Source organism: Taeniopygia guttata, chromosome 8, assembly GCF_048771995.1.
Source record: "Taeniopygia guttata chromosome 8, bTaeGut7.mat, whole genome shotgun sequence".
Classification (NCBI taxonomy): Eukaryota; Metazoa; Chordata; class Aves; order Passeriformes; family Estrildidae; genus Taeniopygia; species Taeniopygia guttata.
In genome coordinates, this window is record NC_133033.1 from 61,823 (window position 1) to 86,602 (window position 24,780).

A 24,780-nucleotide genomic window follows, 5' to 3' on the forward strand; every position below is an offset into this window, starting at 1 on the left:
CTTCAACAAGGGCAAAGAAATGTTGCCTCCCCTTCAATTTCATCCCCTAGAGGACCAGAAAAGATGGGGTTTTCCTCAAATTATGGCAAAAGGGGGATTTGTACCTCAATCCAAACCCTGTAAAAGGAGGGACAAGAGGACTGCCCCCTCCATTTCAATCAACCTCAGGATGATGAAAAGGGTCGGGGGGGGCTACCTCAAGTCAAGCCCATCATTTGACAACAATATTTTTCCCCTTCCATTTAACAGAGAACACAGGGTTTCCCTGTCTCCCCTGTGACATCCCTAACACCCTGGAAAAAGCAGGTTTTCCTTCAACAAATATCCTCAAAACCACAAGTGAAAGAAGATCCCCCACTAGTTCAGAAACGGCTAATAATGGAAGAGAAGCCGGTGCCCTCAATCTGAATTTCTCTTGTCTTCAGAATCTTTTTTTTTTTTTTTTTTTTTTTTCCCCTGGGAGCACCGGCGCACTGGCTCACCTGTTTGGCTGCTGCTTCTCGGCACAAAGGTTTGTCCCTCGGCTCCTCCTTTGAGCAATGCTCCACGTATCCAAGTGCGTATCCAGGTGATCCCCCAGACCCTGTCCGAAGCGCTCACCGTCCTTCCATGAGACAGCCCCGGGAGCCCCCCATAAACTCCTCTTCTCCACCAGCTCCATGCAAAAGCCAAATAAGGCAAACCCTCGCCCTAAAATAACCTCCCCCCGGCAGGAGCAGCCCCCCTCCTCGTCATCTTCACAGCTCACACCTGGGGCTGCTCTGAGCCCTCCTCATCCTCACAGCTCACACCTGCTGCTGTTGCCACTCTTCAACAGTGTCTTTCTCCAGCACACAGCCCACTTCTCACAGACACAGATCCAACAGAAATCTGCTACGGGTATTGGCTTTTCTTAATCCATCTGGTTACACGATTAAAACACATACATGCATTGATGGTCATTGAGAGAAAGCTTTCCCCTGGAGAAAATAGTCCTTTTGGTAGCACACTTTGATACACCTTCTGAAAAAGCAGAATCAGCACCAACTCCTAAGTCCCCTGCTGAGGAACCCAGCCCTCCTTGGGACACCCAAAGCTATTCACCAGAGTCAGAAATGTTTTATTATGTTGATATTTAGGAGCTGATTCAAAAAAGCCAACTTCTCATGGGGAAAAGGCCATATGAAGGACACATTGCAGAAATAACAACTGACAGTCACATGGTCTGAAACTTCGAAAGTGAAATTAGGTCTGCAACTTGGGAAAGGGCAATGTAGGTCACAGGCAGCTAAAATAATTTTATTGTTAAGCTATGCTGTAACATAAACTGTGCTAATAAAGAGTCTGTCAAGTCTGCGTATTGCATTATACAGTGGTGGGGAATTCTGCTTAGAGAAGGAATGCTTTTAAAGGTCTCAACCATGATCATCCATATGGGAAACAGCAAAGGTCTTATTTGTAAGATTTGTCTTTAAAGAAAGAGGCAATAACACAGACCCCTGCAGATTCACCTTGATGATGTTGAGCAGTTCATGTTGATCAATGCAGCCATTGCCATCTACATCACAGAGCTTGAAATACCACCGCAATTTCTGCTCCATCTTCCCTCGGAGAACGAGGCCGAGGGCAGCCACGTTTCATTGATTCATTTCATTGATTTCATGATTCCATGAAATCAATATACCCATCCTGTCAGAAACCCAAAATTGTGACAGGAGTAAGATAAGGGAGTTAATGCACTGGAGTTGTTTCACCTTATTGCTCTTCAGATTCACAGCTGAAAGAGAAAGGCCAACAAGTGGCACAGGATTTTGACTTAGGAAAAATCTTTAGATTTTTCAGACACATTTTCTGTAGCCACTAAATACCTGGGTTCCTAAAGTCATGATCTAGTAGAGAGAGGCTCCCCTCTGCTCACCACCTGCAGTGAGAGAACCTGTCACTCCTCGTTGTCAGCATGAACAAAGACACCTCTGTACACCAAAAATGACTGCCTTTGGCCTGCTGGGAGAGAACACTGAGCCCATCCCATGGGCTGCAGGTTTTCTGTACTAGTCTGCTCTGTCTTTGAGGGAAACTGTGCTATTCCACTAAGCCATAGATCTCTTCTCCATTCTGGGGAAAATCATGTGACTGGGAATATTTTGTAAAATACATAAAGCGTGATTTGATCACTGAAAAAATGTTCAGTATTTAGGTTTTTAATATTTCATTTCTTGACTCTACAAAGGAAGTCAAAAAGCTCTTGTTTTTTCTGCAAGAAAAATGCCAGTTAGTAGAAGTTCATCAGCCCTAGATTTAAATCTGATTAAAATTTGAAGCTATTAAAAACAAACTACAAATAAAACATATATCTAAGTTAAAGATTCTGAATAACAATAATTCCTCAACACATAACAAAGCAAAACAAAAAAAAAACCTTTCAATTATTAAGGTATTTAATCAAAGTTATATGCCTTTCTGAAATGGACGTGAATAAACATATGTAAAAGGTGATCGCAGGTGACTTAGCAGAGCACTGCTGTTTTACAGTAAGGATCACCACATTTAAAATGTTCATTCAGGGTGGGAAGAAGGGTTGAGAGGTTGAGAGAATTATGGCTGGTCAGCCTGGAGAAGAGAAGGTTCCAGGGAGACTTTGGTGCCCCTTCCAGTACTTCAAGGGGGCTTAGAAAAAGGCTGGAGGGGTATCATGGACAAGAGTGTAGTGATAGGACACAAGAAAAATGGCCTTAAACTGAAGGTGGGCAGATTTAGATTAGGCATTAGGAAGGAATTCCTGACTGTGAGGCTGGGCAGGCCTGGCATAGGGTGCCCAGAGCAGCTGTGGCTGCCCCTGGATCCCTGGCAGTGCCCAAGGACAAGCTGGACAGGGCTTGGAGCAACCTGGAATAGTGGATTGTGTCCCTGCCCAAGGCAGGGGTGGCACTTGGGTTAGGTTAAAATTCTGTTTTTTAAAATCTGTGATTTTGAAACCTGATTTTCTTTGGTATTTTGGCATTTTGTTGTCTATTATTTTGAAACTAGGGTTTTGAACAAAAATACAACTAGGGTTCTATTTTAGAACCTAGTTTCTTGTAGGGGGAGCTTTTGGTATTCTTGTAGGCTGGGTATTTGGTATTTTTGTACCTGAGCTTCTAGCATTTTTTTAACTGGTTTTTCTGGGGGTTTTTTTGTGTTTTTTTTTTTTTTTTTTTTTTTAATTTTTTTATTTCGCAACCTGTGATTGGCAGGGATTTGGGGCATCCTAGTTGAGTGTCCTGGCTTCATTTGCCTTTTTCCACCACAAATAACCTGGCATGGCAACTGTTAAAGTACAGACTATACAATGAGATATTTCCTGAAACAGAAATAAATTCCAGCTGCAGCAAGAAAACCAAGAAAAGACCATACAGGAGGTAATTCCATTTTAATAGTCTCCAAATCTCCAACATGTGAAAGTAAAAATAATAGAGTAAGTGTGGCAGTATACAGCCATTACCAATATAAGCAGTATTAGTCAGCTTCTCAACATTGCTTTTTAGCATTTTATGGGAAAAACATTTGGCCTAAAACTTCTTATCCGTAAGTTGTTGGGGGTTACAGGAGATGGAACCTGACCCTTAGTAAATTGCATGAGAACCACAGCTTAAAGTTACTCGATGTCTTCTGGTCTCACAGGATGAGGCAGAGGTATAACTGATTTCTTCTCTGTATCTCTGGAAAGAGCTTTTCTCATATCTATAGCAACAGGAAAAAATGTTATTATAGTAATGCAGTCATTGTACAAAGCCATAATAAGTGAATTCTCCATTAAAATAAGATAATTTTTAATGAAGAAAATTTCCTAGAATCGTAAGACTACCTCAAATTGGAAGAGACCCATAAGGATGCAACTCCCTGCTCCACACAGTACTACCTAAAATTATACTGTATGATTAGGAGCATTGTGCAGATATTCCTTGAACTCTGATGGGCTTGGTGTCATGACCTTTTCCCTGGAGAGACTATTGCAGTTACCAACCACCATCTCAGTGAAGAGCCTTCTAACATCCAGTCTGAACACTCCCTGACACAGCTTTGGTCCATCTCCTCAGGTCCTGCCACTGGTCGCCAGAGGGAGGAGATCAACCTCCCCCCCTCTGCTGTCCTTGGAAGTTACAGACTGTGACAAGGACATGCATCAGCATTCTTTCCTGCAAGTGGCACAAACTCATTGACATCAGCTGCTCCTCCTAAATCTTGCTCTTGAGACATCACACCATCTTGGTTGCTCTCCTCAGGACACACTGCTGTCCTTAATGTTGCTCAATGGCAATGACAGCAACTGATATAAAGCACTGCATGAAACTCAGCCAAATGGAAAGGAAATGACAAGCTAAAGAGACAAATATATGACTTAAGTAACATGCAGCAATGGTAGGTGTTTATTTGAGCCTTTGTATTTCACAGTGCTCCTACACATCAAATAAACAGTGGAAGAACAGAAACGATACATAGCCTGGCCATGTAATCCTTTGGGAAGATAATTTTTAAAAGGACCTGGAAAGAAGAAGCACCTGGTAGTTCACTTTTGTTAACATAATTAACATTAACATACTTGAATTTCCATGTTCCTTCCTTTTAAATTGACAATGTTACCCAATTCTTTGCCATTGCTGAATGCTGACAATTGTTAATTTATAGTAGATATCTGAGAAAAACAAAGTTTCAAGTCCCTATTATGGGATGAAAGGAAGAAAGCACTGAAATTCCTTCTCGTGTATTCTTGTTCTGCAGCTGATTTTGCCAGAGATGCTACAAAATGTGTAAATGGCAAGACTAAGTTTTGTAACTGATGTAATCTTAAGTAGGAAAAGTTACAAAAATAAAAAATATACAAAAATCCCATTATTCAGCAACTATCTGAAATTGTTTCATGGTTTTTTTATATGCTTCATATAAAACATAGTAATAGTCTTACAAACAAGCCCAGGAACACTCAACATAAGAATAGTTCCATTCAATTTGAGACCAAACAAGAACTTACCATAAGCATCTTCATCTGGCTCCCCACTGCTAGCTGAGTAGTACTCTAAGACTGTTCGGTACACACTGTAGCCTAGTTGTTTATACATATTTACAGCAACCTGATTTGATACTCTCACAAAGAGATCGACAAAAAATCCACCCTTTCTTTAGCAGGGGAGGAAAAGAAACAAACAAAACCACATTAAGAAATGGCAGGTAAATGCATTTCTAAGTAACAACCCATAAATTGTAATGAAACCAAAGCAAGTCCAACGTAGTATACTAATTAAACACCTTTGCCAATGTAATAACAGATATGCTCATTTACCAAGGGAAAAATCAATCATAGACAAGGATATAATTTTATTTTTGTCACATGGCCATTCTACATCAGGCGGTGAGTTCAGAAATTTGATCAGAAAGAACAAGACAAGTTAAATGCCCTCACAGGCCTAAATACAATTTAGAAAGTGTCCACATTTTAGATGGCTTGGATTAGGAGGAGTGGAATCAGTCACAAAATTCAGTTGCCTAACAGGAGATGACAGACCTTTAATTTCACAAGGCAAATTTTTCAAAACATCATGCTACTTTCCAGTAGTATGGAACTAACCATAGTGGGGTTGCCCTACCAAAATCAGTTAAGGACATTTCCCAGTGGATTCATCTGACACTACATTAAATTTTCTCAGGTACAAGTAACCAATCACAGGATGGCAAGTAAACTAAGATACTCTTTGCAGTACAAAATTTGTTCAGGCACAAAGCCCACAGTTACTGAACAAGAATGTTGGAGGCCCTACAGGAAACAGTGCTGATATTTCACAAAGCTCTTTTCCTGTCAAAAGAAATGTTCTTTTATATGGTATCTCTACTGGAATTCAGGCTATGCCCTCCTCACTCTGGCAAGTTAGCTGACCCTGAGATTTTAAACTCCTAAGCAACTTTCATAACTCTTTTTCTCCAACTATGAGGAATTTCAGAAAATCAGAACACCCTGTAAAGCAAAATTCTGCCACGTAAACCAGGGACAGGTTTCTGTAGAAATACTACTTTTAAATGTTATTTTAAAAGACGAATTTAAGATAGACATACTACTCACTTTTCTGAAATTTCTTCAAGGAGCTCCATCAGCTTAGCAGCCAAACCCAGCCGTCGAAATTCTGGTGCAACAGAGAGAGCAGTAACGTGTCCATGCCATTCTTCCCTAGCCACAGAGCCTTCGGCTTTGCCCATGACTGTGAACACAGAGAGCATCAGCACAGCAGCACCTTTGGAGTAATGCACTGCCCGCAGCCAGACAGCTTCACAAGAGGAATAAGCCATGGAAAAACACACATTACAATGGTTGTGATAAAGGCTAAAACAGAGATGTCTACCTTTTCACTCTATGATTCAGCAGCCACTAAAAATGTCATTTTGCTCAAATATTACAGCAGTTTTTTGACTAGTGTAAAAAAACACCAAACAAGTTTGCAAATTCCTTCCTTGAGGTGACTTCTAAATGCAAATTTTAAGTAATTCTCACAAGTCTCACCGAACCAAAATTAAGATCTGACTGAAATGAAGGAGGGCTGGAAACCTGAAACTATCATCCCAGCAACTATTTGAGACTTTTGGAGATTATGGGGGAATACAGCTTGGGAAGCTTTGCTAGTCTGGCAATAGAAAGATAAGACCCACAAACACGATGTGTTTAAAGAAAACAAAAAAAAAGAGCAAAAAACAAACCACAAAAAAAACCCAAACCAAACAAACAAAAAAAACCCAACCCAAAAAAACCAAACAAAAAAAAAAAAAAAGTGGAGGTGGGGATGGTGTTTTGGGGGGCTTTTTTTTAGTTTCTCTCCTTTCTACACTGGGCCAGTCCAGTGTTAGTTTATTAATGAACATTCACACTTCCGTCCTGTGCTTTTATAGATATCACAGTCACTGCTAGTAATCAACAAGTGTGGTGGGTACAGAGAAATGCTCTACACAGCACACATACTTTCAGCTTTAGTATGTCAAATATTTTTAGTTCCTGGGTCCCTACAAAAACCATTACTTCTGTACCACCCCATCTCCTGGCAGTTCTCTTTGGCATGATTTCCGGAAAACACAAATATTCCACAGCAAATTAGCAAATGACATCCAGGCTCAGAGCTTTCCCTTACAGGGCAATGCCAAATCCAAGCCCAGCACTTTTAGTGACTGTGGGTAGGGACTTAATTTCAGATTACAGAAATACCCCTTCACCAAATACGGGTGGATGATACCACAGCAAAGGCTCCTCGCTGCGCTAGGAACATCAAACTGGAAGCTACGGCCATGAGTCCTGCGTAATACCCTAAGACATTTAAGAAACGGGAAGACGCAACGCAAGGCTCCTCTTCCATGTTGGACATTTGGCAAACGCGAAGAAAAGCTCCCGCGTTATAATCCCCGAAATAGGCAACGAAGGGAGACGTTACCGCCGGAACACTCGGCACTCACTGTAACCCATCAGCTCCCCGCCGGGCGCCTCGGCGACGATGAAGTACTCGGGCCAATGGGCGAGGTACTGCAAGTAGAAGGGAATCCCGTACTGGCCGCTCAGTTAAGGAGCAACTGCGGCCGCCACGGCTGCGCCGCCCGCGCCCGGTCCCGCGCCCCTGCCCCGGTGGGAAGGATACGGTCTCGGTCAGCGGGTCCAGATTGCTGTGGGGGAAGAGAGTGCGGCGCTCAGCATGGGCCCAGGCCCGGCCGGCCGGCGGGGCGCCGCGAGCACCCCGCGGGGTGGGGAAGCGCGCAGGGCTCGGGGGCAGGAAGAGGGGACAGCCGGCGCTCACATGTTGTTGAATCGGAAGAGGTCGTCGCAGGTGAAGGCGCGGAGCGTTGTCATGATGATGGCGATCACGACGCTGGCGCTGAGCGCGACGGTGACGAGTGCCCCGGAAACGCTCGCGCGCCCAGGAGCCGCTCTCGCCGCGGAAAGGCGGCAGACAGCGCCCCCGCCCCTACGCAGCCCTGCCCCGCCCGCTGAACCGCCCCGGCCCGGCCGCGCCTGAGCCAGCCGCAGCGCGCTGGGCCGAGAAGGGGCGGGGCTGCCTGGGGGACACGGCCGAGCCGGCCTGCAGTGGGGCGCGGTGGCGCAGGGTCCAGCGCGGCCGCAGGAGCAGGAGTGCTGTGAGCTTGTGCAGCTCCACCCCGAGCACTCACAGGCTACACGTAACGCGACGTATCCGCAGTATGCGAGACTACCGTACGCAGAAAAAACAGCTCTGTACCCGGAAAGATGCTACCGGACGAGATCGGGCACACACTGGAACTGCCGTGCCCAGCACATGCTCGCCTCATGTGGAATGAATCCCACAGCTGCTCTCAGCACCAAAACATCACTGATCCTGAACACCCCTCACCACTACACTGATTTAAGCACCTCGCTCGTCCCACCCTGCAGTCTTTCCACCTTGCCCTCTCAGACCACTGGCCCTTCAACTTCGCTTTCAGAGGGCTGTGAGTCAGAATTCATCCTCAAGAAGAACACCTATTTAACTGGGATGCTGCTGCCATCAGCAGTAGGTGCCTCTTCATTATTTGCAAAAACACAGGCTGGAGGTCATGCCAGCCAACATGGACCTCTTCCACAAAAATACTGTCCTCAGTAGCGGGCTATACTCCACTCACCCGTTGCACAGCATCTCCTGCGGCACCCAAAAATACAAAGAAACAAGATGTCCGTGAGCATAAGTATATGCCCATAAGCATTCACCTACTCCACATGGCCTGCTGTGCCATTCCTCTCACTTCCACTCAAATGTTATCACTGCAAGGGACCCAGATCACTCTAGTTATTGTGAAGGAAGGTTTGCCCAAAAGTTGGAGGCTATACTGCGGGTTTGATTTTTGTCCTTGAAAGTTCTGCATGCAATGCAGTGAACGGAGTATGGGTACATGTTTTGGGACAATGAAAGAGGCCTTTCTTGACCTGGAATTTATAATCATGAGATGCTGGCAAGGGTACTTCAGACAGAGCGTAGCCTGTCAGATTTGAGATCTGTCAGATTTCTAATAACTTAAGGGTCAATGCTTTGGTAAGAGAAACTTGATTCAAGGTCTGTAGTTGTGGTGCAACAGTGATGTGGGATTTCAGAGTTGCCAGAAGCAGGAAGATACTATACTTTTCAGGATTGTGGTGGAGGTGTGAAGGGGGATATGAAACTTGGGAGATGGAATATACCATTTTAAGGCTGGTTCTTAAGCCTTTGAGGTGTTAGGAAATGTATAGCTTTATAGCCCTCTCCTGCTTGAGGCACTCTTTTACTGCAGAACTACAAGAATAATATAATAACACACCCTTAAGAATAGAAAAAGCTCAACCGTTCACTTGACTGTCGTGACTAAGACACTCTCTCCAGCCAAACTGGACTTTGGGCTGCTTTGCTGTACTCAAGGTAAAGCCTTTACTTCTGAAGTGCTAAAAAAGGCACTAAAAAGTGCAAAAAGACACTTTTTTACTGTGACTGAAATTGGTTCAAAAGCTGGTCATGGCTAGAGTAGTATTTACTATTATCAAATTAATTCCCAATATTGTAGCCTAAGCCAATATATTCTACTCAGTGAGTTTGGGTTTTTATTTTAAATGACTCCACATCAATATATAGTTCTGCTAGTATGAAAACTATGCAGGCCAAATCTTGGGTGGCTATCTCTGCTGAGTGAAGTACAGGTGAAACAACTTTAGGCCTTACATAAATGTAAGTACAGAGATTATTAAAGACTTCCTCCCCTTCCCAATTACCTTTTACTATATGTCACAAGTGGAATATCATTCAGTCCCAGCTAGGATGTGTGGAGTGTAAATTAAGAGGCAATTTTAGCACTTCTATGAAGACAAAGATGATTTCACCCTTCAGAGAACAAGTATTTTCCACAGCTAGTTTTATTTTCAATTACACCACAATCAAGTGTTGACAATTAGTGTCTTAAAAGCTACAAAAGCAGGATTTCAACCCAGCAACAGATTTAGAATCAACTCTATGTTCAATTACAATTTACCATCCAACAGAGAGCTTCCCTAGAATGGTCAATGTTAGCAAGTTTCACTATACATACTCAAGGTATGCTGTATCTCAAGTATCAGTAGAATTTTGTCTAAGGGACTCATCAATAAATGAAGACATCTGCATATTTAGAAGAACCATAATTATGGTATTACTGGTATCAATTACTGTGAGAAGAAGCAGTTGTTTCTCAGTAGAGAAAAGTGATGGCAAATGTGAACAGGAATAATTAAATACGTGTGTGGTATTAAGTGTGTGGCTTAGGTAGGATTTTATTGGTTTGTTTGGTTTGGTATTTTTTAAAGTGCTCTGCATGATCCACCATCAAAAGAGGCCTGTATGAAGACCAGTACTAGCATGGTTGATATTACAGGAATAGAAAAGTTAAGCATTCACACTGTCAAGCTCTAATTTGAATCTTATATTTAAAAAAAAAAAGCGCCAAGGCTCATACATTTAGATACAGAATTGAAATGTTTCTACACATCTTAGAATACAACCAAATAACATGTTACACTCCGGTTATGAGAACCAGCCTGTTCTGAAACAATTTATGAAGTGACAAAGTCCACAGCAAAGCTACTGCTTTACTTCCATAATGTAAACACATCTGAATGAAGCATATGCTGACAGCTTCACAGATGAGATTATAAATCAGTAAAACCAAAGCAATTGGTCATAAAAAGCTTTTGTCTCTTATGAGACTTAGCTTACAAGCTCAGGCTGTACATTTATTCTTCGAAGGACATCTTCTGGCATACAAAAGACAGGATTGACGGCCTTAATTTGTTCTTCTCCTAATAAAGATAGTCCAGCAATACCAAATAAGGTGTGAAATGGATCCACCTGGAAGAAAAAAGAAAGCTTGTGTCTGTTTCCAAAAGTCAATTTGTTTTTCACTTGTATGGATTGAAATTTTCATTTGCCAGCAAGAGAAATGAAAATCTCCACAGCTTCTCCGGGAAAGACAATACAACTAAATACACTTTCATTTGTGCTAGCATGACCTGACAGGCAAGAAATTTCCATAGGAGGTATTTACAATGCTGTATTTTCTCAGGCATGCTTGTCTATTATCTGCTGCTAAGACAATTTTCAACTCTGAGATAGAAAGCACTCACACTTGTCTATTAGCATGCAATATCACAGGGTGGTAGAAGCAAAGATAATTAACATTTTAAAGGTAAACTGGATCATCTACAGGTACCACTTCCATAAATTCCCCATTTGTTCATCAGAAATATCATAATGCTCTTTACTGGTTTCCAAATACAGAGCTGTGCTGTAAAACCTTGAGAGAGAGGCAGCAACCTATTATGCCAGAAAACCTCCCAGAACTACAAATAAAAACAAAACCCCCCAAACCTCTACTCCTAAGACCACGACCCCTCTCTCCTCCCCACAAAACAAACAAATGAAAAAACAACCCAAACACAAAATACCCCAAAACAAGGTCTGTTAGGACTGAGTTTCTACAGGAATAAAGCAAAAACCAGGAAGTCAACATTTCTACAGAAGTAGAATTTTCTACACTTCAGCATTCAAAGACAGGTAAGAATAATATTAAATTACAGCTAATGTAACATAGAAAAGCTGTCCCAAAGGTGCTCTCCTTAGATATAGAGAAAAGGCTCTTCAGAGCTGCTCTTCCAAAAAGATGCATATATTTCATTACTCAAAGCTAGAAAAGCATTTAGACTTCAAGTTCCAGGCTTTTCTTCAAGAATTCTGAAAAGGGAAAAGGTCTTCCTATAAGCTCCTTAGAAATTCAGAACTCTTCCTAATTTAAGAACACAAAAACACTTTCTAAATGACAGATCGGCGTTAACAGCTTTCTCCCCCAACTGGGAATAAAGTAGCTGCTTGCAAAAAAAAAAAAAAAAAAAAAGTTACTTTATTTTTGAATGCATTTGTGGAGAAGGAAGCAGACATGGGCAGCTGCAATAAAAACAGCTAATACCTTTCCAGACCATTAAAAATATGCCAAGTGTTCAACAGGAATGAAGTCTCACAATACCTTCTATTTTATCTGTGCAGCACTCTTGAAAGATAAAAACTTTATCTGCCATTTCACTGGGACAATATTAATTAGTTCCACTTGAAATCAAAGAGAACAGACCAGCTAAATCGTAACTTCTCTCTCAACAAGTAAAAAATTCATAGCACCAGCCTCTTGACGATGTTATCTCAAAAGCTTCTTCCTCCCTCAGCTAGACAAATGTCAACTACAAGACTCATTCAGTGGCTGGGCTAGCAAAGACTGAAAGTTAGTGTATAGGGATTCTTAATAAAAACTCATTATTTAATTAGATCAGACAAAACAAGAGAGCTGAAGACCATTTAACCTACAACCAGACTTTAGCTTGCAGATAATTTCACAAACAAAATAATAAACCCAAAGAACCCATACATGCACTGGAAAACCCACCACCAAATAGTGTGTTTTTACACAGATCTTCCAAATGGTCTTGTGAGAAATGGTTTGTGTTTTGGGGGACCAAAACAGATTTTGTAAGGAATGGCAACAGACTTCACTGGGAGATACATGTGCATTGTAAAGAATGCGCTCCCCAAGTACGCCTTCAATGGCAATTCTTCCCTATTCTTCCTTCAGAGTAAACTGCAGCCTCTGCAGAACCCACCAGGACCATGAATTGAGTTACTCTCAAACAAAAGTTGGAATCTCGAGTTGAAATTTTCATGTGTATTTTATTTAGAAAAAAATCTCACTTACCATATCTCCCGGTCTGTCAGCAAATCCTCCAGTCTCCTCATCCTGGCATGCCAAAATAAAGCAGCGCAGTTTCTCTCTGTCAATCCACTGTATCCTACCAATCATCTTCAAAGAAGCTAGCACCCACCACGAATAACATACATCAGGTAACTGGCAAGCAGAGAGGAAGATTAATTATTTGCTTGGGTTTCAAACATAATGTTGCAAATTTTACTGGCAATTCTGCACATTATCAGGTGCGCTATCATAATACTCTTGTGGAGACACAACACTTAAGAGTGTCTTTGGAGTAAAAGAATTTCTTGATAGTGTCTCTCTACAGTGGACTTCTGTTTTCAGGAAGGGAAAGTATCTTTTTCAAATGTCTTCAAGAAACAAGACCACAAGAATGTGATTTTTAAAGACTTCACCTTCTGTGAGAGAGGCTGAAAAACCACAGCACTTCTTTCAAGAGGAAATACAAAGAAGTTAATATCAACTATTTGTATTTTGGGGGCAAGAGGGGAAGCAGGGGAATCTGTTGGTTGATTATCTATTTGCCAGAGATTTTTCTAGGTTACACAAATCTCTAGTGTGATGTGAAACACTGTGACACACAGGATTTACATCCAGCAGAACAGTAATTTTTATACAAATCGTATAGAAAAGATCATTCCCCAAGTAAGAAAATATTAAAGACCCAGTTTAACAGGATAATGGCTCAATTAATCAGCAAGACATCCTTCAGTATGTGTACTTTGCTATACTGAGGACTCAAACAAAGTCAAGCTAAGGACTGCATGACAGGTGTTAGTAACAAAAGAAAGAATCAGGATAAGGCCTGACTTCTCTGAAAGGTTTACTAAATGTTTTATAGCAGTCATGACATTTTGCAGTAGTTCAGCTTCAGAAAAAGCAATCTCCATCTCAATGGAGATTTTGAACAAAGAAAAGAAGCAACACGATACCTTCTCTGGTCGTCCATTGAGACCTCCAGAAGGTAACTGACGTTCACAAAGCCACCAACCCAGCAAGTCAACATTTATTTGATGCAACTGGTCTGTTATAGCCAGAAATCCTGTGCAACAATAGATCTAAAATTACAGACATAAATTGTTTGTGTATTTAATAACTAAATATAGTTTAGCAGACTAAATGCAGGAAGATCTCAAAGCAGAAATACAGTCATGTAAACAATGCAAAATAAGCTCACACACATTTCAACTTTTAGTTTCAAAGACTTTTCCTTTATAAAACCATGTTATTGTTATAGTTCCTTTTGTAAAAAAGTACCAGTAGTACAATTTGTAATATTTCACTAATATAAGACACTACTGCGAGGTTTGGAAAGTGATCCTAGGAGATCTGAGAGAGCCATACAATTTTATTTTAAAAACACAGACTCTCAAGACAGAGTAGTCAAACTGACTTTATAAAGGCCATATCCAGCCTGCAGAAAATTTTGCATACAGTGTATGGTTTGTTCCTGTACCTGCCTTTTACCCTAACACTTGCAAACAGTAAACAAAAAATGAATTCCCTAACTAAAAAAACAGGCTAACTTGGATCATTAACTATCTTGGCAATTCTCTATGTGTTCAGTTATGTCACACTTACTTTCGAAGTGCCATGTAATATATCTGCATTGATTAATTGCCTTTTAATTTTATTAATCCCCTAAATGATTTAATTAATTAAACGAATTAATACAATTAATTTTACTAATTTTAATTTAATCCCCTTTTAATATTAATTTTAAAATTAATAGTTTTTGCCTGGGCGATAACATTGACAGTGCAACAGCATACTTTGGTCACATTTCATGCAGTTATTAAGAAAGCAGTGAAGCACAAAAAGCCAAGAATCATGGAATCATTAAGGCTGGAAAAGACCTCTAAAATCATCAAGTCCAACCTTTAACTTGATACCACCAAATAACACCATACTATTATCAGGAAGTGACACATCTACTTGTTTTTTGAACACTTCCAGAGATGGAGACTCCACTACTTTCCTAGGGAGTCTATTCCAGTGCTTAACCACTCCTGCAGTGAAGAAATTCTTCCTAACATGCAATCCAAATCTCCTGCAGTGCAACTTAAAGGTCATTTTCACTTGTCCTGTCACTAACTGACTGGGAGAAGAGACAGACCCCCAGCTTGCCACAGCCTCCTTTCAGGTAGTCTCTCCTGAACCTTCTTTTCTCAGGACTAAACACTCCAGTACCCTCAGCTGCTCCTCACAGGCACAGCTGTTGTGTTATATTCCATAGCCTTCCCCAGCTCTATCACCCTTCTCTAGACATACTCCAGCACCATAATGTCCTTTTGGAAGTGATGAGCCCAAAACTGCCCTCAGGATTGGAGGTACCCCAGCAGTGCCAGCACAAGGGACAGCAATTGCCCTGGTCCAGTGACCACCCTGTGGCTGGTACAGGTGCCAATGGCCTTCTTGCCCACCTGGGCTGATATTCAGCTCCTGCTGGTCAGCACCCCTAGGTCCTTTCCTGCTGGGCAGCTTTTCAGCCACTCTTCCCCGAATCTGGAGCATTCCACAGGGTTGTTGTGACACAAGTGCAGGAGCCGGCACTTGGCCTTGTTGGACATCACACAGCTGGCCTTGGCCTGTGGATTCAGGCTTTGCAGAGCCTTCTGCCAAGAATCAAAACTCCCACACAAACTGGTCCTTCCTGTGACCTTACTGAGCATGCACAAGATTCCTTTGTCCAGACCACTGATGAGGATATCAAATAGGACTGACCCCAAAACTGAGCCCTGGAGATTCCCAATTGTGACCCTTCACCAACTGGATTTAACATCATTCCCCACTACTCTCTGGGTCCGGCCATGCAGCCAAGACTGCACTTGTCCAAGACATGGGCTGCCGCCTCTCCAGGAGAATTCTGTGAGAAAGCATGTCAAAAGCTTTACTCAAGTCTGGGTAGACATATCCACTGCCTTTCTCTCATCTACTAGGCAGGTCACCCGGTGACCTAGGAGGTCAGGTTTGCCAATATTCCCAGAAAACTACTGAACTTCCATGGAGGTGAAAGAGAGAGCTTTTTAAGAAGTATGTGAATAAGCACAACAGATTGAATCCTCACAGGAAATGCCAGCTGCAAACAGAGTGGGTTCAGCTACTGAACTAACTTCCTTGAACACTAGATCATGGTCCAGCCATTTAGACTATATGGGCAATGCTACTGTACATTAAAACTATAAGGTAAGTACATGTAACAGACTTAACTTTTTTCCTTGATTTTAAACAAAGAAGGGGCAGGAAACCCAACACTTTTCAACAAAATGCCTCTACTATTTTCATGTGATGAGGTGAATCCTAGCTATGGCATTACTCACCATAATTATGCAAAATAAACAGGTAACTGCAACAGCATTAAAAGTTGATTTCTTTCACACATTCAGGTTAAATGCACTAAACTTTTCCATTAAAAGAAAAAGAATTTGAAAGGTAAATTTAAATTTTAAATTATTTCCATTATGTAAATTTCCTGATGAAAGAAGTTATTTAGATTGTATTCCTCAGGAGATCCCTTATTTTCTTCTATTTATACTACTGCATTTTCTTCTCAAGTACATTTTACTGAGCTTTTTCCAGAATTCACTGTCAGTAATAACAGTGTGTAAGACTAGTGATTCTAGCTGATAAATATTCCCATTACTAGCTTAGGTATGTCATCTAAAAACTGACTTTCCTCAAAAAATTAAGTAATTCTTGACAGGATTCATGTCTTGTTTTTATTTGGGTTCATTGGCCGATAAATCTCGGACTATACAATTGACCTTTATGCCTCATTATGACCTGTGTCAGAAACATTGATAAATCTTGTTCACCGTCTCCATTGATATCCATTTCAATTTCTCTAAAAATCCTCATGCTAGCAATTACAAAATCACCATGTGAAGACCCAAATGTAGTCCTAAAAGCTGTTCTGTTACAGTCCTTCTTCCTACCTAAACTTTCAAGTCTCGACTTGCCTTCCCAGATTAGGTTATGTATCCGTTAATTTATTTTAACTAGGATAGTAGAATCAGGCATTTGGGAAACAAGAGATACATCCACTGTCATCACTGATAAAGGTTGTTAAGAAACATTTATAGGCAGTATGTGATGCTTGCTAATTTAAAGTATTTCCATATAAAGATAAACTCACCTGTCCTGCATGTGATTCGGAACCTGGTCTACAACCAAATCCTCCATCAAAGTTCATACAGGACAAAACGAATTCTACTGCTTTTTCCACATCAATAGCATCCAGCCTTCCCTGCAAGTCAGAAAATAACTAATGCACTTGACATTCTACCAAGCTGATCTTCTGCAGACACCTCAGCAGTACCAAAGAGCAGTACCAATTGATTCTCTACTTGTGCAAGTGATAGTTTAGGACTTACCAGAAGTGCAAGAGTTGCTGCAGCACAGAAAGAGAACCTTGTATCTATTTCTCCTATAATGTGGGGGATAAGGAATAAAAGCAGATTATTTTTTCAACAAACATACATTTAAATCACTACTGAAAATATGGAACAAAATGTTAAAATCCTAGGTTCTACATCAAAAAAACCAAAAATCAGCTAAAAAAAAATCCTCCCATACAGTTTAATTTTCCAGCTTACCAATTATTCCCCATGTAATTTAGAAAATATACATTACTATTTAAGTGCTCTGTATGTTCTACTGTTCATAAAAGTCAACAACTCATTTAGAGCTGGACAGCTATATATCCAAATCAATTCAGCAAGTGGTAATTCACAAACAACTGTTTAATTTTAGGGTTTATCTGTAGTGCTCTACAGATAGTTGCAGAGCAACGGAAATAATGCAAAAATAATCAGACAACTCTTGCTCTGCCTTAAATCCAGCCAGAAGTAGAAGCCATTTCTTGTTTTAGGGGAAATCTAATTAAAGTTACAAGGCTTCTATTGCATATTTGTACTGGAAGAAAAACCAAAGCGCCTACGTCTATAACAGAATGATTGCTTGTCAAGTCCAATATAACTCTAGTAGCACCAATTCCAGGCAATTAATACTTGAAGTCACAATTTACAATTTAACTGAGCCGCAAACATTGTGTTTCTTGGTTGAACTTTTGCAAGACTTCTGTTCATAAGAAATTCACAAGCTGAAACATATAAACCAAACATCTGCTGCTCTGTCCTACATCAGGGATCACACTCCCTCAGCTGCACCTCTCGAAATACTTCAACAAAAAGGGCGCAGCAAACTATAAACCAATATAGCACACAGCACATCATCTACCTTTACAGTAGCATACATATACTGCTAAGATCTCAGTTGCTGAATTTTACCTGAACAAGAGTGATATGCAATAGATTTTCTTAAAATTTAGGTCTCCCATGGTGATAAATACTTTTAGAGTGACTAAATATTTATGCCACAGCTTAAAAATGTTGTATTTGTTCATAAAGAATATATATGCAGAAACAAAATCAGTATTAAGAGAAGTTAATGAGTACAAACTCAGTCTTTCTCACTCCCACATAGTGAAAAATCCTTTCACATTTGACATGGATATAGGTCATTACTAACTACCATCAAATAGCAAGTATAAAATGCTCCTTATTAAACAGTGTATCTAGTATTTCAAAGTACTGTTAAGTTAAAAATGCCCAAAAGTTTTCAAGATACTTTATTTTTAATATAAGAATGGAACTGAAGTTGAGAATATTTATGAAAGGAATGAAATATAATTCTGTCCTTCACAAACCCTTCTTTTTCATGACTCAGAAAAGTGTTCACATATAATACATATGCAAAAAGACCATCCAAGGGAACTTAGGTCTACAGACTTATACAAGTCAACCTAGACACTATATTTAAGAGATCTAAAAATTACCCCATTCGTCTCCAGCAAACGATCCATCTTCTTTCTGCAAGCTCTGAATATATTCAACAATTTTATTTACATCAACTACATGGAGACTATCATACAAGATAAGAATCTGGGGGGGGAAAAAAGGACACAGTAACAATCAAAGTGGAGCAAAAATTTTAAAAATTTATTTCTTAACAAAAAGAAATAATGGATTTATAAAAGACTTGATTTAATTAACTCTGAATGCTATTTGATAAGGCTTATTAAAGTAAAGGTTTTTTTCACTTTAGTAGTTAATCTCTGCACTGTAGATTATTTTTGTCTAAAACCTTTAGGACATTCTCAAACGGAGATACAAACAATTCAAACTGAACTCTTTCATGCTTTGTTACTTTCAAAGTGTTGAGGTCTTCTTTCAAAAGCATAACAAGGTTTATTTATTTTATGTTAGCAATATGTAGAACAGAGATTTGATTACGGTTAATATTGTAATGGGACAATGACACCTTAGATGTACCAATTTGTGGTTTTGCACTGCAACTACTTGGATATGTGTATGTTAACCTGCTAGTTACTAATTCTACTTACAGTGCAAACTTGTCAACAATTACTCATTTCAAATTATTAGATTTTTATATACATTAAAATTTTAAACATAATGAATAGAACCAAAATGCAATTATTTAATAAAAAATTTTGAACAATATGATTATACACCTACTGTACAGTCAATATATTCTGGAAGAAAAATACAGATCATAGTAGGGAATACAAATTTCCAAACCATCACTGATTTAAACCAGCAAATTTGTATGACACAATGTCGTGTGAAAACAACAGTACTGTTTCAGAGCCCTGTCTGACTTAATGTTTTTACTCACACCTTGCATAATCAGTAGAGAGAGTAAATAAGAATTTATTATATATCACAAAATGGAAAAAAAAAACCAGCTGAAACTAAGCAATGTTACATTAACAATCCTGAAAAACGCTGGACACTATGACTTTAAATCTAGCTGGCTGGAATCTTTAAATTGTTAAATAAAATTTAAGTCAAATAAAATATAAGTCTTATGGAAAATTAAAAAAAAAAAAAAGAACATACAACTCCAACAGAAAATATATAATCAAAATATGCACCCTAAATGCAAATCTGAACAAATTACTATTAACTGTGATCATAAGAACATATGGTATGACCCTTTAAACATCCCAGATACGTAGACAGGACCAAATGGTGTTTGTTCACTAAGACCATGCATACTCATTAAGATATGCTGGTTAAGTTTACCACAAAAAATTTTACATCAGCATTTCTGAACACTTTTTCAGTTTGGACAGCTATAGCTCAATTTAATTAACATGAAAATATCTCCTAGTAATATCAAGTACATATTTAAGAACTAACATATCTAATTTGTAAGGTAACAACCTCAAATTATAGTCCCCTTATACTGAATTGGAATCTGTGAAAGGAGCTGGATTGGACAATTTGGAAATATTCAGACATCACAGCCTGGAAAAACTTTGATGTCCTGGTTCTCACAGTATTCAGAGTAATTCTAGAGCTAAAGTGGCAATAATGATCAACCTTAGAGCATCCTGTCCTCCCTAAGGGGTTCAAACCCATCATCTTAAATCCAGCAATGTTTCTGCCTAGAAAAGAATGCTTTATTATTTTTTGTAATGTCCTTAAAATACTTCATCCATAAGATTGAATGAGAGACACACACTGCAAGCAATCAAGCTAATTGTTCAGAGGTGTTTGAGCCTTTTTGGTACTTTTTCACACAATGGTTTGCATCAGCAGAACAAAAAAACAGAACAAAATAAAGGCATGAGCAATAGTGAGAAAATAAGTCTATAATGGAAACAGCTGCAGTGAAAAAATAAGATTGAGAGTTACTTCTTATCAGGGGGAGCATATGCACCAAATAAATTAAATGCTCAACAGACTAGTAAATTTTTTCAATTATACACCCCAAAGAAACTCATATTAAAAAAAACGCTCTTGTTCTGGTCATACGTATCTGCCACCTCAACATGCACTAAGAATAATTTATAAAATAAAAAATTATCTATAAAATGCTCCAGTAAAACCTGTAGCTAAGGAGTATTCCAAGATAACTTACAAAACTGGCAACAATGCTGTAACCATTAATTGACCATTAAAGGTAAAACATTCCCCAAATAGGACAATTTTTGTCAAGTGATACAGCTAAATCCTACAGTTTGGTCCATTAGATTTTTTTTTTTTTTATTAAGATACTGAAATAGTTTTTGTCATGGGCCTCCAACAGTAACTGGTTCATAAATCTGCAATCATAAAAACTTAATCACAAACACTTTTTTCTAAAATTACCCTTCTACTTTTACCTGGACAGCACTGAGGGTATACAGAAGATGAGGATCATGACCTATGCTGGCACTTATTCCACCACACTCATGTTGACACGATTTGATGAATGACAGAATTTCCTCTTTGTTCATTCGGTGCAGCTGCCCCATGAGATCCATTGCTGTCAGTCCCCAGTACACACCACTCATCCTCAAATACTCCGACATACAGTATTCCTAAACAGTGCATTATTTTAGTTCTTGATCAGATGAGCACACCATCAATACAGCGCAATGAAAATACATTCATTAACTTCCACAAATATCTTAGCTTCTAGTTAGTGAATCGTTTTCCAACCACTTAGCAACTACACATCAGCCACTCAGAGATATTCTGTACATCACGCACATGTGTATATACATACTCATACATATGGGAAAATGTACATATACATATAGATACCAACACGTACTCCCTTCCTCCCTGTATTTTTCTAGTTCAAACCGTCAAGCTCAATGTCAAATTAGCCACAAACAAGTAGTTGTGCACCAATTCATTTCAGATGACTTAATATCTTGACATTCAAAGAAGTCCTCAAATTGCCACCCTAACTAGTCTCAAAAAATAACAAGTCTATTTCGAAGTGCCAAAACTCTTACAATCTAAAGTTGCACTAGGGAGTGAAATTTTTCATTGAATTCTCTTACATTGATTACATCACCTGCACTACATAAACATTATTTTTTTACATGCACTACAATTGAAAGCAACAGTGCTTGGCATGCTTTTGTGAACAGTAAACGTAACCGCAACTTTTCTTCATGTAAGCAGTTATTGACTATTTTTACCTGCTGGAAGTGGAATCCCATTGTTGCGGACTACATCCAACCATTATGATTGTAAAATTGATATAAGTTGTCCCATCAAAAGAGTAACATGCAAATGCAACTCTACTTGTGCATTCTAGTGGATAAAGAAGCTAGTAGCTTGTTTCTCAGGTCTCAGAGTAATTACAGAGCTAAAATAATAATCTTCAAAATTATAGTCAGATAATACATGCCAAAAGTTACCACAGACCTAGCGACATTAACAAGGGCACCTTTGTTTTACACTTTGGATTGCAGGGTAAAAAACAATTAGCTTGCTAACATGCATCTAACCCTTAAATCTGAGCCAATAAATAAAGGTTATTGCTGTTAACAAAACCACAGCTGCACTGTAACAAACTGATACGTACATAATCATCCTTCTTTGTTCCATATGAAGCTATATAGTCCGCATGTTTTTCTGAAAGTAATGTGCTTGGGGCATCGGGTTTTATTATAACATCCTTTTGCGGTGTTCCCTGTAAAGAGCATCAACAAGTCAGTTGCAATGTCAGGTCAAAACGTTTTAGCAACTTGGTATAAAGCAGCCAACACCGGTGGCTGTGACTCTGAGAAAAAACATCTCTCTAGCTATTTTGAGCCTAGGTCAGGTTGCGCATCTCACGCCATCACTGTTCAGCCTGGCTAAACCTTTCCCCAGGAAAGGCTACGAACCAAACCTTGTAATAAAGCTAAGAAGTAACACCAACTCGCCAAGAACACCCTGAAGTGCCGGACGCAGGAGCCCTTCCCCGAGCCCGGCCGTGCCGCCCCGCGCCCCCACGGCTCCGCGCCGCCCGGCCCAGCCCGCGCGCTCCCGAGGCCGCTGGAGCGGCGAGCGCCGCCCCGAGCCCCGAGCGGGCCCCGCGCGGCCCGCGCCCCTCCAAGGCCGGTACAGCCGCGCGCCAGACGAGCCACAGCACGGAGCCCCGACCCACCATGTTCTCCGCACGCACAGGAGGAGGCGAAGCGGCGAAGCGGCGAAGCCGAAGGCGGCGGCCGGCGGGGCCTCGCTGTGCCCCACCGGAAGAGGCGAAGCGGCGAGGCGGAAGGCGGCGGCCGGCGGGGCCTCGCCGCGCCTCACCGGAAGAGGCGAAGCGGCGAGACGGAAGGCGGCGGCCGGCGGGGTCTCGCTGTGCCCGCCCGGTCCCGCCCGCCGGTGGCTGCGAAGGGCCGAGCGGCGCCGCCGCTCCGCCCTGTGTCCTTCAGGGGGCCGGCAGCGGCCGTTGCCTTCTGACGTGCGGCAGGTAAAGTCTGCTCTGAAACAGACTTTTTAAAGTACACTAACTCCAGCTGTTCACTTTCTTGCATCACAGCAAATAGGACAGCGTTTAGAAATAACTTCGGTTTCCTTCCTCAGGTCTGTGAAAAAGCAAATCCAAGAATTTAGTCGCAGGTAAAATGGGTAAAGATAGCTGTTAGTCGCAGGTAAAAGGGGTAAAGATAGCTGTCCTTTTGCTCAAAACCGTTTCTCTTGCTTCTTCATTAAAATTGTCTTGGGTGACTCTATTCATGATTACCAACTCTTGATGATGGCACATGTTCCCCCTGAACTATACCAGGCAGGAACATCAAAGAAGCAGTACTAAATATAATGCTGTGTTGCATAAGACAGTCAAAAATAAGGTCTATTTCTTACATACGTCAAATACTTACCAAAGATGTTGCATTATGGCTCTTCTTGGAGGAAAATCAGTAATTTATAGAGACTAAATGCTTTCTTTAAAGAACTGATTTTCCAGGTAGCTTACCCAAGAAGTAAGGATTGCAGGCAGAGCTTATACCTGATGACAGCAGTAGAACCATCCAGTAAATTCAGATGAGATATGAAAGAGACCAGACAGAGGCAAGGGACATTTTGGAGTGAAATTGGAAATTACTTAATAGAATTATTGAGGTTTGAAGGTATCTCTTGAAATCATGGAGCACAATCCACCTACACCAGGTAGGCTTAGCTAGAGCAGGTTGTTCAAGACACTACTTGTTGAATTTTGAGAGTCAAATGGAGACTCCATCACCTCTGACAACATACAACATCCCTCACAGTAAAAAAAAAAAAAAAAACTGTGTTCCAGTGGAATGTCATGTATTTTAATTGTCCTCATTGCCACTTGTCAATGGGTACTATGAAGCTGGCTCCCTCCCCTTCATTGCATCCCATCAGGTATTAATGCACATAGATAAAATTATCTGAGCTTTATCTTGTCCAGGCTAAAAAGTTAGCCTCTTCTCACATGACAGATGCTTCAGGCCCTTAATATTTTTGTGGCCATGTGCTAGACTCCCTCCTTTAAGTCCCCATCTTTCTTATACAGGGGAGCCTAGAACTGGATGCAGTACAGCCTGACGTATCCAGTAATTTGTCTAAGAACTCCAGGGAATGTCAATTCTGCCAGTATTGCCAGGAAAAGTCTATCCAAGGTTAAAAAAAATCCTAATGCCTTCTTCTTGGCTGTTTTTGCTGTAAGCATAGCTAAGTATATACAATGATGGAAAGCAGTAATAGGTTTATATATACAAGAACAACATTAAGCTATTAGAGAGTATACAAAGGAGGGCAGTCAAGATGGTGAAGGGCCTTGTGGGGAATCTGTATGAGGAGTGGCAGAGGTCACTTGGTCTATTCAACCTGAAGAAGAGTCAGAGGGGAGACTAATCACAGTCTACAACTTCCTTGTGAGGGGAAGAGGGACAGACACTGATTTAATCTCTCTGGAGCTCAGTGACAGAACCTGAAGGAATGGCTGGAGCTAAGTCAGGAGGTTTAGGTTTGGTATTAGAGGAAGGTTTCCCCCCCCATACTATGGTCAGGCACTGAACAGGCATACCAGGTCATGAGCTCCAAGGCTGCCAGAGCTCAAGCAGCATTTGGACCATGCTCTTGGGCACAGAGTGGGATTTTTGTGCAAGGCCAGGAGTTGGACTTGATGGTCCTTGTGGCTCCCTCCCAGCTCGGCATACAGTGATTCTGTGTTTAAATATACTGGATTTTAAATAAAAGACATATTGTAAATCATTAT

General features: G+C 40.5%; 2 protein-coding genes and 1 non-coding gene across 4 annotated transcripts; all 3 read right to left on the reverse strand.

The window, feature by feature from the left end:
- Positions 1-3,371: 3,371 nt before the first annotated feature.
- Positions 3,372-8,114, reverse strand: NAA20 (N-alpha-acetyltransferase 20, NatB catalytic subunit). 2 transcript variants are annotated; one of them, NM_001245558.2, is made up of 6 exons: positions 7,779-7,870; positions 7,623-7,647; positions 7,444-7,534; positions 6,071-6,206; positions 4,988-5,133; positions 3,374-3,699 (listed from the first exon to the last, which is right to left on the reverse strand). In NM_001245558.2, the coding sequence occupies exons 1-6, from the start codon at positions 7,829-7,831 to the stop codon at positions 3,614-3,616; spliced, it is 537 nt and encodes a 178-aa protein (NP_001232487.1). In that variant the 5' UTR covers positions 7,832-7,870; the 3' UTR covers positions 3,374-3,613. The 2 variants fall into 2 exon arrangements, with proteins under 2 accessions (XP_030134353.1, NP_001232487.1); XM_030278493.4 differs by lacking the exon at positions 4,988-5,133 and having other exon boundaries at positions 3,372-3,699; positions 7,779-8,114.
- Positions 8,115-9,853: 1,739 nt separating this feature from the next.
- On the reverse strand, positions 9,854-22,960 carry RABGGTB (Rab geranylgeranyltransferase subunit beta). The gene is made up of 9 exons (XM_030278830.4): positions 22,699-22,960; positions 22,132-22,239; positions 20,933-21,130; positions 18,578-18,683; positions 17,115-17,167; positions 16,877-16,987; positions 13,674-13,799; positions 12,727-12,876; positions 9,854-10,838 (listed from the first exon to the last, which is right to left on the reverse strand). The coding sequence occupies exons 1-9, from the start codon at positions 22,699-22,701 to the stop codon at positions 10,698-10,700; spliced, it is 996 nt and encodes a 331-aa protein (XP_030134690.1). The 5' UTR covers positions 22,702-22,960; the 3' UTR covers positions 9,854-10,697.
- Positions 21,890-21,972, reverse strand: LOC115496316 (small nucleolar RNA SNORD45). The gene has a single exon (XR_003961789.1). It is a non-coding gene; the product is annotated as a small nucleolar RNA SNORD45 (small nucleolar RNA).
- Positions 22,961-24,780: the final 1,820 nt, after the last annotated feature.

Bases quoted from the DNA above. Each gene is read 5' to 3' on its own strand.
- NAA20 (NM_001245558.2), bottom strand. From the start codon at position 7,831: ATGACAACGCTCCGCGCCTTCACCTGCGACGACCTCTTCCGATTCAAC. The intron at 7,648-7,778 runs GTGAGCGCCGGC...CTTCCCCCACAG, and splicing joins CTCTTCCGATTCAACAACAT to CAATCTGGACCCGCTGACCG. The intron at 5,134-6,070 runs GTGAGTAGTATG...CCCCTGCTAAAG, and splicing joins CTTGAAGAAATTTCAGAAAA to AAAGGGTGGATTTTTTGTCG.
- RABGGTB (XM_030278830.4), bottom strand. The intron at 18,684-20,932 runs GTAAAAGTAGAA...TTCCCCCCCCAG, and splicing joins ATACCCTCAGTGCTGTCCAG to ATTCTTATCTTGTATGATAG. The intron at 12,877-13,673 runs GTATCGTGTTGC...TCTGCTTGCCAG, and splicing joins TCAATGGACGACCAGAGAAG to TTACCTGATGTATGTTATTC.